The sequence below is a fragment of the Myripristis murdjan genome, chromosome 16 (assembly GCF_902150065.1).
Source record: "Myripristis murdjan chromosome 16, fMyrMur1.1, whole genome shotgun sequence".
NCBI lineage: Eukaryota > Metazoa > Chordata > Actinopteri > Holocentriformes > Holocentridae > Myripristis > Myripristis murdjan.
In genome coordinates, this window is record NC_043995.1 from 17,288,436 (window position 1) to 17,308,219 (window position 19,784).

The window sequence follows — 19,784 nt, forward strand, 5'->3', positions numbered from 1 at the left end:
GTGGCTTTCAGCTTGAACAATTCAGTGCATAAGATCCTCAGGATAACTCTTAATATAGACAAAATGTATGTCTATAGCTTAAACAAATAGACAAATTATACTCATACTGTATGTATAAGTACTAGTAACTTACATATTAAATATAGGTTACAAAATAATTTTACAACTAACATTATTACAGTTGGCTGAAAACTGTGTTTAAAGTTTTGTTTGCCTGATTTTAGTGCATAAAGATGGTTACAGGCAGCATAATCATGAACAGACATGCAATATACACTTATCAACCATAAATGCAAGTAAACACAATTCACAGATTCCCCCCATGTAACAAAGATGGTTTATTGATACATAATGATGGATCATCTGCTCTCCTTTTAAGAAAAAAAAATATGAGGATAAGTTATCTGAATTTGTAATTTGCAATATGTACATCTGTGTGCAATCATGTTTTCTATTTTAGTGTGCACCTGTAACTTCTGTGTGTATTTTACAATGCATAACTGTGTACAAGCTCTAACATTAATGATGTGTTGGCAAAAATGTCATTACTGAAGCTGTCATGCTGATGTATTTCAGTGCTATCTTTTCTAAAACTCATAATAGAGTTCCAGTGCCGTATCATTAAAAAAAAAAAAACACACACACACACACACACATCATAATATAATAAATAATCATGAAGCAAGCAAAGCTATTCCTGGCACATTACCATTACAGTTGTATTGAAAGTGTGTATTAATATTTATGGTCTACTTTACGCTTATGCGTTTGCATTGCTTCGCTTACCACTATCTAGTTTCTAAAAATGGGTAACAGACATTTCCTCCAGATTTACAAAGAGGCATTAAAGGGAGGTTTCATGATACGGAAATAGTGTTCAGTGCCTATAACTCATTCTCAGAGGTTACCAGAGGTTAGCTGGCTTCTATTCTCAGCCTCCCCCCTCCCCACAAATGACTCCGTGTACAAAATATGTTTATGAATATCTTAGAAGTTATTAAACATTACGCGAAGTCTCTTGGGGGTGTTTGTTTTAGCCGAATCATTTAGTGCTCTGCATCCGTTTGAGAATGTGCATGTTTGTGCATGGGAGGGAGAGAGATTGTGTCCGTATGTGTCAGACAGAGACAGGAAAAAAAAAAAAAAAACAGGAGGGAAAGGGAGAGAAGGGGTTGGTGGTAGGAAGAGAAAAAGAGAGAGAGAGATCAAAGACTATAGCAGAGCCAGGCTCTGTATCAAAAATGTGGTTGGAAGGCTCTCCCTCCTCTCTCCATACGGCTTTCCCGTGATCATCGACCCTGAGGAGAATAAACTCAATCCATGTTAAATTATAGATTAAGGCCCAGTTCTGGCTCTGTGGCTGGGCGGCTGGCAGCTGTGTGCATGTTGAGCTACACTGAGTTTTACACACTTCTGCCGCTGCTGCTACTCTTGCCTCACCTCTCTGCCTCATTAAAATCAACATTAAACACTCTCCACAGATGAATAACGAGGATGTAAAAGAGACTGTGTGAATATGTAAACATTCGCTCTACAATATGCTCTCTGTACTGCTGTAGCTGTGCTTTGTTGGAGTCTCTGCTTTGTGGATGGGATAACTTCAAGGCTGGAGGTGTTGTAAAGGTATTTTTCTGTGCAGGAGATTTAAATGAACATTGCTCTTTTGGTTATACTTTGAGTTTATCTTCAAAATATGAATTAGTGGGTTTACTTTACAGTCACTAAGATTTTTAAAATGCTTTGTAATTCAGTGTTCTTCCTTTCAAAACTGATGTAGTATTAAACCAGTAATGCCACGAAAGACCATTGAAAAAAATGAAATTGCATTACTTATTCTCTGTGGAAAACGCCATTTGACCTGTTCCAAAGTGGGAATTGTCCTCTTTCATCTCATTTGAACAAATGAAACAATTTGCAAAGTGAGATGAGGATGATCAGCAAAAAAACCAAACAGCACCATATCACACTTGGATCTTGATTCATCATCTTTCACAGGCGTGTGGGCTGTCTCATCCACTTCAGTGGTGGCACATAAAAAATAGTGGTAGAAGCACCAAGAACAGGTCCGAGCAGCTTTTTCACCCATGGTGACACGTTAAATAAGAGAGACTGGCGAGCAGCCATCATGAGGAAACTTGGTTGGTTGGCTGTTGCATAAGGAAAACCTCTATGATTTTATTGGAATGCTCTTTTCTATACTTGTTGCCTTTTAATATAATTATTTATGTATAGAATTTTTTTGTAAAGCACTTTGTAAAGTCCAATATAAATGTGGATTGAAAATAAGGAAACCTCTTTGTACTAGTTCCAGTCCTCCATGAATACTTAACACAGAGTACCTATCCATAATAAGCATTAATCACAGTGCTTTTTTTTTTTTTTTTTTTTTTGCTTTGCTTTTTGTTTGTTTTAGGTTGGAACAGTTATGTAGTTGAAGTCTCAGAAAGTTCATATTCATATTAGATATTACATTCTGTAAATATAACCACCACAAGTGTGCATATCCCATCTTAAAAGACCAAGGTGGTTGTGATGCATTTATAACTTTATGGACTTGAGTCATAATCTATGTTTTACATCATGTCTCTCCAGCATCCCCATTCAGAACTTTATTTTACATAACAAAAATAGAGTAACACTAAAGAATGAGCCACTGTAGCCATGGAAATCATAATGACTGGTTATATAAATGTAGAAACCACAAATCATATTGAAGACACAGTTTCCAAGCCAAAGCATTTTATTTACAAAACCAGTTGGAGATATATTTACAGTAAAATCAGCCTATCCCTCTTTATCTGAAATTGAACACTTTTTTGTCTTCTATTGATTATTTATTCTTATTGGACAATGTATAAATAGCAAGAGAAAATGCCAATCGTATATCTTGCATAAATGGTCCAGTATATGAAAAATAATGATTATATTAATTTGGCAAAGTCTTTGATCGAAAATAGAGATCTCTGTTCTCAGCAGCAGTGCAGCAACAATATTCTCAAATTCATGCAAAGCAAATCTCATAGGGCAATAAAAGGCATCAAGATAATGTCCAGTATCTACACCAAAAGGACGCATGCATTTTTACAGTAATATCTATCATCAGCATGCTGTCTAATCCAGATTGCAAAACACAGTGATGGTTAATCTCGAACAACAGACAACCAAATGGACGCATACAATATCTACACCTTCTGCTGGATGAAAATTTTCTTAGTTTTATTTCTTCTGCAACTTTTTAAGGGTTTTTTTTTTTCACCCTACAGTACAGTAACTACTTCAAAACGATTTGTGTGAACTGATGTCAATTTTATTTTCTCAGATAAATCCTGAGTAGTTTCAGGCAAAGGAAAATTACACACACAAACACACACACACACACAAATGCCCATTATCAGCCCAAGATTTTTTAATGGCTGACCTTCTGTATATATCATATATATTGTTTATATTCAGGATGCCGTTGCAAAATAGATCACAGCTCTCAAATGGTCTTTCCTGGATAAAGTTATTTATCTATGTTACACTCATTGTGATCCTCCACACACTGGGCTTACCAAGAAATGGTAAGAAAAGGTTTTCATCCCAAAGTAGGAACACACAGTACCGATATAACAAACACATGCAATTCATACAACAATTTACAGGAACAGCAAAGACTGTGTACATGCGACCAAAGATTTGCAACTGAGGTAAGAAAGCCAATGAGTTGGTAACATTCAGGAACAACATGATGCTCCGATCTACATTCATAATGGCAATCTAAGTGACAGAGAGAGGGAAATCACAGTGGTTCCTGTTTTTTTGTTTTGTAAAGGCATTCAAATGGGCTTGCATTTTTGAGGCAGTTCCCATTACAACACAATGATGAGTGGCCCTCTTTGGTTTTGACAGTGTTCTACTAAACCAGATAGATAGATAGATAGATAGATAGATAGATAGATAGATAGATAGATAGATAGATAGATAGATAGAGATGGATGAAAATGATACCAATGATACTGGGAAACTGCCCTGACAATGGAGACTGGTCTGTGGGAACTAACCCCACACCTGAGTTTACTACAGTGTCACTTGAGAAAGCAAAATCTTCAATGTGTAAAAACTACAGTTCTATCATCCAGGTTTTTTTTTTTTTTTTTTTTTTTTTTTTTAGGATACCGCGTGTGTTTGTAAATCACAGTATATGTCACTGAACTCATCTAAGTCATTTACTGGCTAAACGCTTTCCTCTCACTCTTGCTCCTCCAGCAGCTGTCCAGAGGTCATGTTGCTGGCAGACACTTTACCATGACAGGAATCGGTGTAAGAACCGCCCCTCAGATCTCCATTGTCCTTAGGTTTTGACCCATTCTTGATATTCTCATCAGACTTCAGGCTCTCTGTGGTCTCTGGGTGTTGATTGGTTGGTATATCTTCTCTTGAGTCTTGACTTTGTCCTGCTTCAGGGTCCTGAGTGGATACTGAGGCTCTGCGTGTCTGCTGATAGGACGAGCAGAGCTCCTGCCATTTCCTTCGGTTGGCATCTATCTCATCAACCATTGGCTGCAACTTTCTGTTAAGTTTCACCAATGCCTGGGAGTGCACAGTACAAGATATTTGATTTATTTTGATACATTCTGGGGTGAAATAACAACTCCAAAATAATAATTTCACCCTGACTGAAGTTTTTCCAAGGTATTATTTACCTGGTAAAGGGGTTTACAGATCCCATCAATCCACTCCAGCTGCAGGGCAGGTAATTCATCCTTGCGATTACGGTCAAATATGGCCTGCAGAGAGGTGATGAGCATTAGTTATTATAATCCACCATCAAAACAGCAACCACAGTTTCATTTAATAGTTTAATTTTAAGCAAAAAAAAAAAAAAAAAAAACACCTAGTGCCATTATGAATATTGTCCCCTGCCGTGTTGGTTACTGATGGTGGCATCTTTGTATATATATATATATAAAAAAAAAAAAAAAAAAAAAAAAAAAAAGATCTTTACATAAACCCAAATGATCACGACAGGAATTTATCATTGATAGGTCTTCATTCAAGTGGATAGAGCTCTAAAATCACAGGAAAGATGAGGATTTGAAGGCTTACTGCTGGAGTCAGCTTCAGCTCAGATCTCTCCCTGTCACCTTGCTCAAAGAACTCACTGGTCACCAGCTCTGCAACCTGGGGATATCAAGGGAAATCCTCATTATCTTTACAGCTCAAACATGCAAGATTTCTGACATGAAAACGGGGCTCAAAGCCAGAGAGGGTGTAAGTCCAATGTAACTTTTTGATATTTTAATCCTAACTTCACTTTTGGTCACGATTTCAGTGAGGTATTTTTGTACTAGAGCTCTGTGTGAGGTTTTTTTTTTTTTTTTTTTTTTTTTTTTGTGGCAGACAGTGTGATGTCTGGAAAGCAAAAGCATACAGTCCCCTAAGATGCATTTTTCCCACATTCATTCTCAAGTAATGCACTGCAGTGGCCACTTTTTCAAATCTTTTGAGGTAGAGATGTGCAGGATCCTGAAACATAAAACCTTTGATCACAGAGGACAAAGCAAAAGCAGCGTTGTGTCCCTCCTCTCATGCTGAAATTAAATTACATATTTTATATTTGTTGTCAAATTGACCAAACTGTTTAAATTTCCACAGAATTAGAAAATGTCTGCTCAGTCCTTGTCTCAACTGTTAAAAGCCTCCCTTCTGACAAATTTATTACCCTTAAATGTAAAATATGAGACACGGAGCCACTATGGACCTCATAAATCTGTAAGACCATCCTCAAGCATGAAAAGAAAAAAGTACAACTTACATCAAAGCGCTCTTGCCCAGAATCAGAATCAGAGTGGGAATCGCTTTATTTGCCAATTGCACAATGTACACAAGAATTAGTCTTGGTGATTTACATCTGGCAGACAAAGCGAATGAAATTCAAAGTGCTGTTGCAAAGCTTAAAATGGAAACACTGAATGTTTTAAGTGTTTGACAGGAGATTTGCTTTAATTACGTAAAAATCCTGCATGGTCTCATTAAATTTTGATGATTTTTTTTGTTTGTTTGTTTTCGGGCATTTCTGCTTTATTGGATGGGGACGGTAGAGAGAGACAGGGAAGACAAGGGGGAGAGAGAGATGGGGGGATGACATGCAGTGAATGGCTCGCACTGGATCGAACCCAGGTTGCTTTAGTAAACACATAGCCTTTACAGGGGGCCCATGGTGGAGCAGGTGAGCTAATGAGGCGCCCAATGGTCTCATTAAAATTTAGGAAAAAATATTCATGTAATTGGAGAGCACATCAGTTATTATGCATGGTGTCAATTTGACCTAAGGCAAATAAAAAAGAAGAAATCAAGACATTGTGTCAGTTTAGTTCCAAAATTCACCATAGTTTCTCATGAAGCAAGCATGAGTAGTTAAATGTCTCATTTAAATCATTTTCAACCCTATTTTTCTAGCACCTCCCATAATCACTGATTCTGATCAAACTTTTGGGAATTGTTTCTCTAAAGAACTACTTATGTCTTACCCGCCTGGGTCCCAATACAGTCCTAACATGCCAGTAAGCCTCTATAGGACCAAAACAATGTCTTATTCAGCACATTGACTGTCACTCTACAACATCATTGAGGTCTGCATACATTGCTCTTGTTCAGGGTTTCATGTGGCAGGTTTCCAAGTGTCCACCTCATGCACAGCTGGACTGGGCATCACATGCTGCCCACATGTACTGCCTGAGAGTACACCGAACCTGACGCTCATTCATACAAACACTGGGCCCAAGATTGTAACGACCATGCATGTGCTACTGGACCACATTTTTTGATTCTAGAGAAAATGTGTAAGGTCCCTAGAAACACTGCTGCTGAAATTACTGCCCGGACTCTTTGACAACAGGATTATCGCATATCAGAAGTCAATATCATACTTAGTTCTCACTATCTATGGGACTATGGGACTAGAGATGGAAATTAGCCGCACGGCTACAATCTCACATGTTTACATTTATATGTGCATTAACATGTACTGTCCCATTTCTTTTAAAAAATAAATAAATCTACAAATCTACAAATCTATCGTACCTAACACATGCTAATTCACATCAGTGACATTGTCAAAGAGGTGACCCAAAACCTCACTGGCAGTACATCCTCATGAGCTCATTCTGAATGTAAACAGGCACTTACACTGGCATCACTTACAACAGCAAACAAGGATTTTTACTTTAACATTTTCGCTTGTATGTCTGCCTGCCTGGTGTCAAAATGACTCCAGACAAAACTGCAGAATACAAAGTGGTAGAGGATTTCACAATCACAACATGATGTTTATATCTTGTGAACATTTTTCTTCACTAAGTTAGGAAGAAAATTGGAAAATTCGGTTGAACGTGTGTGTAGAAAAGTCAAAGTTTAAATGGGGTTTAACTGGCCCAAAATATAAAAGAAAGAGAAGCAGATGGAATTACCTCAGAGCCTTCAAGCCCTTAAAACTGAAACCACAGATGTGAGATGTTTTTGGTGTTGCGTCTCACCTGTTTGGATATCTTCCACGGACGAGTGACTGCACCCAAATCACACGCTGTCATCAGCATGGACCTGTTGACAGCATGGACCTCATTTCTAGCAGCTTTTTATGCTTTTCAGAGTTAAAGTGATTTTTTCATGGAAGTTGTTTATTTTGTAGCAGAACAGATACCTGAGAACCTCTCTGTGTCCTTCATCTGTCCAGCTGAATTCCCCAGACAAAACGCATTCAAAGAACTTCGTCCTGCGCCTTACAATGCACGCAGACAGTCAAGGACACAAAAACGGTGGAGAGACAACAAACAGAAGTCTGTACTTTACAAAAATACTTCAAGATAGCATTTTACCCAGACAGTTTTTACAGACTAAAACTCTATTAATTTTTCCATCTTGGTTGGGATAATCATCTAATCATCTTCAGTAACATTTTTTAGCTTTACTTTTCACCCACCATAAAATAACTCAGCTCTTAGCCCATTTTAAAAAGGGGACTCACTGAAAGTGCAGTGTGAGGTCTGTGGAGAGAATGGCCTGCTTCAATAGTTGCATCATGTTGCTGTACTCTTTAGAGCAGAGGTTGGCAAAGATATTGTGACCCTGTTTTAAAACAATAGACACACCACAGTAGGCAAGGACGCAAAAGCAGGCAAGCATAAGTCACAGCACCTATAGTGTCTTCTTTAAGACTGCGTATTGGTAAACTCATCGTTCACTGTCACTGGAGCCCTGATTAGCAATGTTAATTAGCAACGAGTATAGACTTTCTCTTCTCTCTGTTATAAGAAATCAATGGAGGATGCAGTTGCTGGTGATCCAACTAAGATCTGACCTACGCTTGAGATGAAGCAGCCTCATTATGTTGCTGGTGGTCACTGGTCACTGACACACACTGCAAACCATGGAGCCATCAGCAACATGCACTGAGGAAAGCTAAATATGTGCCATCATTCCCTTAAAAATACTCAAATTTAATGGCTGTAGTAAGCAATTGTTCAAGTCATTATTCAAAGTTACATTTATTTGGGAAATTTGTTACAGTAGGGGAGAGTGGGGTAAGTAGTGCCAATTTTTACTTAAAGTGCCTTTAAAGCGAGGGGATTACAGTAATGCCTCCAACTAAAATATGCACATGTAGTTTAGGATGTTGTGCATCCCTGGGAACAATCACTTTGGATCTTATATAAACTGTTTGAGAAATATAGCTTTCGAAAAAAAAAAAAAAAAGTGGTTTTGTGGCACAACTTGCCCCCGGTGCGGGGTAAATTGTGTCATTAGAGAGAATACACTGGGGTAAATTGTGCCATTGATAATTGAAGTAAAACAGATCATTTTAATCTCACAAATGATAATGCTATATAAAAGCAAAGCAAATTCAATACAAAATTATTTATTTAACATTTATTTATTATTTTAACAAGATCAAAGGCCACTTTTCTATAACGAGGCCTAGCACCACATGAACACATACCCACAACAAAATAAAAATTCCAAAATGAGCACCTGCAAATCATCTTCATCTGAATCTGAATAGTTTTAGTGATCAAAGGTAAGAAGACAATGTACAATAACAATAAAATACAATAAAGTAATATATAGTATATAATCACAAGTTGTGCCACTGGCACAACTTACCCCAGGCCCTTTGGCACAAATTACCCCAAGCCCGCCATTTTGAAAAAAATGCATCCCCCAGCTGTTTTGAACTAACATCATGCTAACTGTATAGACTCATGGTGTAGCTTACTAAAGTACTAAAACCTGTGTGAACTGTTTTCAAAGTTTTCTATAATTGTTCAAACACAGCAATCAAAAAACCTTGATCATAGAGATTTTACTTTGGAGGGCAAAAAAATGTTTTTTGAACTGAAATGTGCTTACCTCTCCAGCCATGTGTCTCCCTTCTTTGCAGGATGAGTGAAATGGATGCCTCTTCAAAAATATGTGGTCACATGACCAACTTCTTGTATGGTTTTCTAGATAACAGGGGTGGCACTACTTGCCCCTTGGCACAAATTACCCCACTCTCCCCTATACAGCATCAGTCAAAGAAATACTCCAACGTGTTGTGCAAAATATCCTTTTTCTGACTTACTCAGAGTGAGACATGATGTTTGATACCAATTTCACCTCTGTACTTCCAGTGGTTCGGTTCCTGTGGGTAGCATTTCGTGTTAGCTTAGCATAAAGACTTGAGGTCTATCAGAGTCATTAGCCTAGGTCTAGCCGGGCATGTATTTCAAATACACATGGTGCACAATGTAAATAAGACACCTTCAGAGTTGCTAAGGTAAGGTTTTTTGTGTCACTTTGACGGAGCTGGGCTAATTACCCCGATAGACTTGAAGTCACTATGCTAAGCTAACATGAAATGCTACCCATAGGAACCAAACCACTGGACGAACAGAGGAGAAAATGGTATCAAACTTCTTGTCTCAGTCTGGGTAAGTTGTAAAAAAAAAAAAAAAAAGGTATTTGCCAAAATATTGTAGCATTCCTTTAAGTTTCACAGTCCCAATTCAAGCTGATACAGCAACTGGAAATACAGCCCCAAAATGACCTACATGATGCCCAGGATGGTTGAAATTCAGTAAATAGGGATCTCACCTCACTTTGTAGGATCATGACTGCGTGGTTGAAGTGATGATGCTCCAGGGTGGCTGATGTCCCGTAGAGCAGTGCCAGAGCAGAGCCTGTCCTGCAGGGGAAAGCACAGAAGTGCAGGTAAATCCACCTGACACACCTTACTTCTGCATTGTACCTCAACCTCTGCCTAGTGACTCACTTGGCCTGAAATGCGTTGTTGGTGCCTCGGTGGTCCAAGTCATGACACAGGCAGCCGACCATCAATGCCAGAATCTCTGCATCCGACAGGATCGCCTGGAAGCCGGCTGTCTGTCAAAAGCAACAGAAGTTCTTTTTAGATAGAAAGAGAAACGATTACATCTAAACATTTAAATACTTTTTCTCCACAGCCTTCAGAGTCCATCTTCAAGTTAAGAAACTCAACAATAGCATGGCACCAAAAGTGGTCTGGATGTCAAACCCATCAATATATTATCATCTTCCTCAACCTTTGTTTATGTCCTCAAAAATTTCCAATGATCGCTCCTCATTTGCAGGAATGTAACGTTTACAGGGTTAACTAATAACATAAATATCATTTTTGTTCACACACTCTTGGTACTACTCACACATATGACCGCCCTGGAAGGTGGAACCATGTCTGTGAGTCTGTGATCAAAGTGTCTTCAGTTATTTTCCCTCCTAATGTGGTTTGCTTGGTAAATTTTTTCCTTGTAGGTTTAAGATTGGAGGTGTGCTGCTGTTTGTGGTGTCATTTGTTCTGTTTAACTGTGGGTGTGTGAATACCTTTGAGACTTTATCTGTGATTAAAGGCCATGTAAATAAATGTCTTGACTTAGCTTGAAACATACTTTGATCATGACAAACATGCACTGGGACACATTGAAGGCATGTCTCCAGTTGTGATACGCCACAGTTCGATAGTTCTTCCTCACAGTCAGAAGCCAGCGGCACAAAACCTGAACACACAAAGAAGGACAAAGCCAAATGTTAAACGGTGTTGTGTGTATCAGATACAGCACCTGTGTGAGCACCTATTTCTGGCGCCTTACCTCATAGTCAATTTTAAACTTTTGGACGACACCAAGTTCCAGAAACATCCGGAGAGAAGCGGTGATCATGGCGTCATTGTCCAGAGAGAAGTCGTTGAAGTGAAACTCGTCGATGCCTAGCTCACTGCTCAGGGGGATCTTGGCTGCCTTAAGGGGAAAGGCCAGAGCTGTCAATCACACACACAGAGTAAAGGAGGAAGTACAACAATATAAAAAGAAAGAAAAATCCAAATAACCATTGACAGGTGCCAGATTTAGTTTTTAATATAATTCAGAATAATTCAAAAACTCAGCATAGTGGGGGAGTTGTTTTGCAGTTCCTTATCACACAGAATTACCTTAAGTCTGTCAACTTCTACCTTGGAGCAGGTAGCATGATAGGACAGCATCTACAAAAACAAACAAACAAAAAAAACAAACATGTTGGGCAAAATAATAAGCTGCTGAAAAAGGATTTTGTTTGTCTATGTAACATTAATTAGGTAAGCATTAGCCTAATATGTTCTAATTATCATCTCTAAATTGTGTATTGTAATTACTTCTTGAAAGGGCAAAGACAACTGCATAATTGATGCGTCTTTCCCACTCATCTTGTTACATAATCAGGGTGAGAGAAAATACAACCACTCAGCTTTTAAAACCAATTTGTTGCAGAAATTTTAGGCTCCGACTTCTGACAGAAGCAGCATTTTTCCATCGAGCATTTTAAAGAAACAGCAGAGGTTATGTGACATAAATACAGGAGTGTGTCTCGCCTTTGATGAGAGGTGAGCAGCCTGCACCCATGTGTTTACAATGAATTATTGAAAATAGCTGAAATATTTATGGTTAGAGAAGCAAAACCATGTTAGATGCTCAGGATAATGTGACTGTTCTGCTTCGGCACTGAGCAGTGGAGCATAACAAAGGTGAAGACACTAATGAGTGCTGTAGATTTGAGTGTTAGGATTAGTTTTAATTAGCGTATTTTTATGCTCACATCCAGTGCTACGGACTGCTTGGCCCAAGTCTTCTTAACTTGATTGTACATCATGGTGTTGTTGATTCCAAGCCCACAGAATATCACAAATGCCTGTGTCATCACACACAAAAAAAAGAAATCATAGAAAAAAATATTAAATATCATTTGCAATATTTGCAATATTTTGTATGTAAACAATGCAAATTCAAATAAAGACTTCATGTGGAGTTAAAGAAATTCACCTCAAACAGTCTCTGATCTGCATCGTTAAAGGTTTTCCTATCCAGGCGATTGAGAATTTGTGCAACTCCTAGGGAACAAATATGAAATCAATATGAAATTTTGTTTTTGATTGGCTGCAACACGAAGAGGAGTTTTCCGATGAGAATGGATGACAAATTGCAGGCCAACCTACCAATTATCTGATGAGTTCGATTCCAGATAGGCACACATAACACTGATCTGATGTGAAACCCTGAGGCTTGATCCGCCTGGAGTGAAAAGAGAGTGACAACAGACCAAGACTGAGAACTGGCTGTGTGTGTGTGTGTGTGTGTGTGTGTGTGTGTGTGTGTGTGTGTGTGTGTGTGTGTGTGTGTGTGTGTGTGTGTGTGTGTATGTGTGTGTGTGTGTGTGTGTGTGTATGTGTGTGTGTGTGTGTGTGTGTGTGTGTGCGCACTTGTCTGTCAGAGTTAATTTAACACTATTAGATCGTTTTATAGGCCCATATGGCTCTATCAGCTCTTTGAGGGGACAAACAACACTCCAGTCAACTCACGACCACATATGAAAGTTGCTGTGTGATGCTGGTGTGCTGATTTTCAAGATCAGACTGAATCCACAAAACACATTTTCCAGTGTTAATGAGTGTTGATTTTTCAGTGACAGTTACATGGATTTGACAACTGGATGTTGTTTGTTCCCTCATAGACTGGGAGGGTATTCCACATTAGAAAGTTAGCCAGATAACTGTGGAAAAGATTATGCAACAGCCTGGTGATAGCGACTTGAATGTGTAAAACTGAATATTAGGTTTAGGATAATGATCCGGTTATCTCTGATGATAGTTGCTAATAATAGAGAAAATTTCAGAAGATATTCAGTGACACTTATCTGACTAACTTGCAAATCCTTGTTTGTGGAATCCCCCCAGACGTTGTTGTTTGTTGTCTACTGTGGACCACCATGAGTCGACACACAAGTGACAGGCTACTCTTCCTGGGGTCCATTATGGCTCTTGAGTTTGAGTTTTACACTCAAGGTGTTTACTGTATGTGTGCATGTGTATAGGCACTCATTCATTTGTGCATGCACTGCACATACAGGCACACACACAAAGCAGTGAGTCTATGTGTGATCGAGACTGACAGATCCCCACCTCAGCATCAAAGCGCGGGTCCTGGCAGACATCACTGATGTTAACGGGCAGTCCTGTGGAAGCCACCAGCTCAGCAATGCTGTTATTGATCAGCCAATCAGAGCAGGACAGCTTCTCCATGCTGCCGGGCCAAGCAACACAAACAGGAGACAACACTCTCAGGTAGAGCCGGTCAACAAACTCCATCCAATACGACCGCAGTAAAGCTTGAGTAAATCATTTAAAATTTTGTTATGTTCTGTAGTATGGAGGCTATTGCAGAGTCTTCTTTAGATGCCATGGGCCAGTATGAACGCTTTAACTGGATTATAGCACAAAGATGTGTCATATCACATTCTCCATATTGATGACAGTCGTTCAGGCACGTAATGGTTCGACTTTTCACGATTTGGTTTGTACTTAAGTTTTTAGCCCACGGTACAGTTTGTCATGGTTTCTCCTGAAAAGTTTAACTGACACAGATTTCAAATTCTTTCCTTTAAATTTGAACATGTACCAATAATTCAACACAAAATTTGAATGGGCCTTTTACCAATATTTTGTAAATGTTGTGCTGTTTTTACCTTATTACACCTATTCATACTATTAATAAAAATCAGTGCTTAGTGTTCTATATCACAAATTTGGCTACAATAGTTTCACATTGTGCTTCAAAAACCTAACATGGTGAGTAAAAAAATTGCAGTTCAGCACTCATATATAATTAAGTGAAGCAAAGGCTGAAGAATTATGGTTTTTGAGTTTTGGTATATTCTGTCCTAAGTGTGGAATGCTGTTGTGGCATACAACTCAATCAATCAATCAGCTCACTATTTCTGATAGAGAAATTCACCTGATGTCACGGTCCATGTTGCACAAAGGAGACATGAGCTCAAATGTCTTGGAGAATTTCACAACCTGTAGAGAAGATACATATCATTATAACTAACTTAACAACACCCAGTAAAGTGTGCGCAATAATAAGAAGATCCTGCACCAGGCAGGCTGCAGGATTTTCATGTAAGGCAAGTATAGTATGTTGAGGCAGTAGTATAGGAGGAGGTATAGTTGCTATACTGGAGAGCGACATCTGTGAGATGGGAGAAAGAGCAAAGCTGAAAAAGAATCAGAGGTCTCACAGGTGAGTGGATGTCTTCCAGGAGCAGCACAGAGCAGCGCTCACACTGCAGGAGGGTAAGGGCTCGCTGCATGATCTTCCTCACAATCTTCTCCAGGTCAGTCTGCTCCTCAAACAGGTCGTTCACCACCTCCAGCAGAGCCTAAGGGTAGAACAAAGGCCTCCACTGACCTATGCTCATTACACAAACACAGTATTGACATATTTATCAAAACAGATCATGCTGATGGAGGGTTATTGAGGATAATTTTATTAACCAGTGATGAAGAAAGTGACATCCCTCTTGAGCTGTATGTGTTAATTTGATCACCTGAAGTGATATGAATGACCAGTGGCCAGTATTTCCATGTATTTAATTTTGTGATCATCAATCATGTGACATATAATTTACCAGTGGCTGAAAAGCTGTTACTGTGTCTTGTGAAATTAGCAGTTTTTGATCTCTCACCCTGCTCCTCTCATACTCCTTGCGAGACTCGGAAAACAGCTTGGCGTTGGAGATTGATATTCCACAGAATGGTAGATACATCTGCAGCACCTGAGATGAGTGATTAATGTAGATTAATGGTATATTAAAAACAAATAACAGTGGAAGGCAATCTATACACGTTAGCGATGGATTTGTATGACAAACAAAAGGTTATCACAGAGAAACAAAAAGAACAGCGTGTATGTGTGTGTGTGTGTGTGTGTGTGTGAGGGGACAGGAGATGAAGGAAGAAAAAAGGAGTTAGCTTATTCTCCACACTGATTCCTCTCAGACAGACTTGATATTAATGAAGCACTGATTCAGAGGAAGTATGCATCTAGAAAGACATCAAGGGCCACTGAATGTTTAAATAAGTTGTCAAATCAAAGCATGTTTCTATTTTTGACTACATTGTAGCACAAAGGTAGCGATTTAAATTACTATGCAGCTGTAATATAAACATTTGTGGCAACAAAACTAATGAAAATATGTTTTCCTGTGTTTTCTCCTAGTTAGATTCACATAGCACACTCACATGAAACCAGAGATGAATCCATGTGTATTATACATTAAAATGTTTCTGGAATTACTGCAAACTCAAAAAAACATTTATTTAAAGTTGTCTTCTGCTTTTTAAATATGAGTATAATGACATTTTGATAATGAATATGACTTTCCCCAAATTCATTGTGCCACCTTGTGGACAAATTGAGATCTCTCATCAAAGCTTGATGTCAGCAACTGTAAATAAACGTAAAACAGTGATGACTACATGGTCCAAAGTTTTCCTTCAGCCACTGATGTGCCTCTTTATTTTGGTTTTCTTGATTGTTTTGCTCTCTTATTTACCCAGGGTGAGATGAATAAACATCATGGCTTCCTTTAATGTCCCACTGCCCATCTGCACAGGAAGCCCAGAATCATTCACACCAAGAAAATGTCCAATACATTATTTGTACAGCGACAGGCTGTGAGGATGAAAATTCACACACAGGCTGTGGAACAGTAAGTGCAGCTATGTACATGCACACTTTAGTGAACCCATTTTGAATGAGTACTGCCTTCCTCGGGCAGCAATTGTGTTGCCTTAAGTGTATGCATTGCACAGCCAACCATATTTACTCTCCCACTCTCTCTCTCTCTCTCTCTCTCTCTCTCTCTCTCTCTCTCTCTGCATGCAGTTTCATCTTTTTTGCATTAGCATTTGTGCCCCCTCTTCCTTTTTTCTAATATTTTGCTGCCTTAGGAGGCCCTTTAACCTATCTCCATACCCTTTGAGGAGATGCCAAGTACAGCCACTTATCCAGCAAACCTGCCAAACTCAAGAGAATCTTAGTCATGAGGAGGTGGTGGTGTGTGGAGGAGGTTGGGGGCATAAATTTTCACCTAGAATCCCTAAAATCCCCTTAATATAGGAATTAAAACCACCTATCTATTAACAAGCTGGCTAAAATGAATGCTACCTGCATGCCCACTAGTTTTTTTGTAAAATTTATAGACAAAATACAGAGGGGAGGATCATATGAATGTCACATGAAAATGAATTCAGTGATGACATGAGCATGAACCAAGATATTATAAATAAAGGGGAAAATACAGCATTTCTCACCTTCTCGTCGTCCTCAGTGAAGGGAGTGCCCATTGGGTTTTTGTTGATTGCTTGTACAACACCTATCACCTCGCCATCACTGTTACAGATGGCCATACAAAGGATGGACTGGGTCTTATAGCCTGTCAGCTTGTCTATCTCATCACTGAAGCGATGATCCTGCAGTAGTGCACAGAAAACATATAACACTTGCGCACACGCACGCATGCACGCGCACTCAAACACACACTCACACATAAGGACCTCAAGACTTCATGTGTGTTCAATAACCGCCAGTTCACATCCTGGCACAGACCTATAGCCCCACACGAACACACAATATTCGTTTTTCTGTCTGCTTGTGTCCAACATCTGATCGAAAAACAGACCGATAGTTTGTTTCTAACGACTTATTTATTTAGTGTAATTCTGGGCTTCTATTTAAGATATTGTCATGAGGGCGTGCGGCTCTAGGCCTGTAGTTTATACTATGAACTGGGGCACAGTAATGCCTGCCACTGACATATATCCACACTATTGCAGTAATAGACCTCAGGGGGGCCCGCATCATCATGTTGCCTTAGCCTCCCAAGGAGCCCAGGGCCATGATATAATGATGTTGAACACAACTGGTAGGGTACCGGAGAGAGACCTGGCTTGTAGGAAGCTGCACGAATTAAAACGATTAACTCCCTATCCTTCTGTTCAATACAGCTGGTCATGTTTATTAATTAACACAATTCAGGTGATTACCAGAATGTTTGCCCCATTTCTTTGAGTTGTGCGAGCCATGACGCACAAAAGTTAGCCAGGTGGGACAAGGAATAACATTTATTTTGGGGGGGGGGGGGGGGGGGGGGGGGGAAGAAAGAAAAGAAAAAAACAACAACAAAAAAAAAAAAACAAATATAAAATATCAGCTCAAATGATATTTCCATCTAATGTGAAATTTTGTGCAGACTCTTGTGGCCGGTGTTTAGTGTTATTGCCATCAGGATCTGTGAATATTTAACAAACTATACCTGACTCATACGTCACATGAACTCTCTTGGCATTGACTCGTTAGGCCTACATATTCTCTCACTATAAATGACTCATGTCTGTCTAAATATTAAAATAAAAATGTGGACGTTTACCTCATATGCGTTTGGGATATTTACAGTCTCTCCATGCTCGGCCACATATCCAATTATACCCTTCCCCCATGGCACCTGCACTTCGTTGGAGTTCAGGGTGCTTGAGGATGGTCGGACCGTGGTGCCTGAGTGCACATCGAAGAACTTGGACACCAATGTCCTCTTGTGCGCAGGTCCCTCCACTAGGAATAGTGAGCACCTGTCCGCGTCCACCAGGATACACACATTGATAAGGATCTTATAGCTGAGGTTTGTCAGGTCCAAATCATTGGAGATATCCTTGACTAACTCCAAGAAAAACTCCCTCTCGTTGGTTTCCTTGAGTCTGTATTTGTAGTCGATGGCGCTCGATGCGTACTGGGGCACGTTGACCCTGGACTCCAGCAGCGCGCTCAGGATGTGCGCGGTGGTCGGAGGCAGGGAGCTGGCTTTGCGCAAGAGCGCACGGCGCCTCATGCTGGACTGAGACTCGTGTTCACTGAGGCTGAAATGCTCGTCGTAGGTCCTGTGTGCAGTCGTGGCTTTGGACCGGGCAAAGTTCCGCCGCAGCTCCATATGGGACGACCTGCGCCGGAGCCCGTCTGGGTTGCTCTGCCACAGCGGGTCCCTGGGAGCCCCGCGCTTCTCCTCGGAGGTGGACACTTTCGACGGCTGATGCTCCTTCAACCACCTGCTAACCGTATCACATTTCCCTTTTCGGAGCAGATACTCCTCGAAGAGATCTGGGTGGCAATCCAAAAACGCCTCCACATCAGAGAAGTCAAATGTTGTCATGGTGAAAGCAGCTGAGAGAACTGAAGGAGACGCTCAAATGTAACAGAATGACAGGAGTTAGACGAGTGTGAGGCGCTTTCAGTCGAGGTTCTCAGAGTGGTAATGTCCTCAGGAAAAAATCATTCCCCCTCTGAGCCATCCCATCGTGTTTCACCCCATAATACTAGGAGTAAAAATGGTCAATGGATCAGGGAAACTGGTTCACTTGAGACCAGACTGATAACCCCTGTAAGAGGCTGAGTAACATCCCAGGGGATTTCTGTAAAATGCCATGCAAAGATGTAGAAAAACACGGCACCTATATAATCTCCAAAGAAACCGAAAAGAAAGAAAGAAAAAAACTGCAGGGGTGGTTGTTCCCTCGTTCTCTTTATATACCACCAGAGACACTCTCTGCAAGGCTCCAATCAAAACCGAATACGAGTTTGATGTTTCATTTACATATAAAACGTGCAGGGAAGCCAGGGTTTATTGAATGTATCGCGCAAAGCCCTTGGTCAATGTGTAGTTTTATTAACCAAACTAAAGGAATATATAAATAGGGGGGGAAAGAACAATTATATTACATGTTTTGGCTTTAAAGAAATTAATAAACAAAGACTTCAGAATCTAACAAGACCAAGCATCTTTAAGCAGAATCAGAGGGCAGCAGCTATATAACATACTTTGAAGTTTTTCAAAGCACAACTGTAGCATTATTTATTAGCGCCTTTGACCACATTATACATGGCGAGGGATTTGAGACCACTGACTGATCTGAATGAACTGACTCAACTTATGTATATGCATATACTGTATCTGTGAAATATAAATGCATACATCTATGTGTACTGTAGGGAGAGAGAGAGAGAGAGAGAGAGAGAGAGAGAGAGAGAGAGAGAGAGAGAGAGAGAGAGAGAGAGAGAGAGAATGAAGTGGATTTGAATGGAATGGCTGTAATTGTGAAGGCAGCTCTGACTGTCTTGCCCAGTGAATAACTCTGAATAACTCAAGGGCGCTTGGCTCCAAGCAAACATTGACATGACTGAATAGACAGAGGGAGAATGTGTGCTAGTGTGGCTACAGTGAAAAGGGGGGGAAAAAAGTGGATGTTTGCAGCAATTTGCGTGCTGTTAAAAATAAAACCTTGCCTTTAGATGTATAGAATTGATTTTGATGTTTTTTTAATACAATTATTGGTTTTCTACCTCCCAGTCCCCCACCCATCCCCTCCTCTC

The 19,784-nt window shown here is 39.8% G+C and overlaps 1 protein-coding gene across 1 annotated transcript; it reads right to left on the reverse strand.

Moving 5' to 3' along the window:
• Positions 1 to 4,230: 4,230 nt before the first annotated feature.
• Positions 4,231 to 18,636, reverse strand: pde11al (phosphodiesterase 11a, like). The gene is made up of 20 exons (XM_030072108.1): positions 17,794 to 18,636; positions 16,679 to 16,837; positions 15,049 to 15,138; positions 14,602 to 14,742; positions 14,316 to 14,380; positions 13,484 to 13,604; positions 12,521 to 12,596; positions 12,348 to 12,415; positions 12,124 to 12,216; positions 11,483 to 11,533; positions 11,145 to 11,291; positions 10,944 to 11,051; positions 10,292 to 10,401; positions 10,114 to 10,204; positions 8,006 to 8,106; positions 7,682 to 7,759; positions 7,518 to 7,581; positions 5,089 to 5,163; positions 4,686 to 4,769; positions 4,231 to 4,572 (listed from the first exon to the last, which is right to left on the reverse strand). The coding sequence occupies exons 1-20, from the start codon at positions 18,565 to 18,567 to the stop codon at positions 4,231 to 4,233; spliced, it is 2,838 nt and encodes a 945-aa protein (XP_029927968.1). The 5' UTR covers positions 18,568 to 18,636.
• Between the last annotated feature and the right edge of the window lie 1,148 nt (positions 18,637 to 19,784).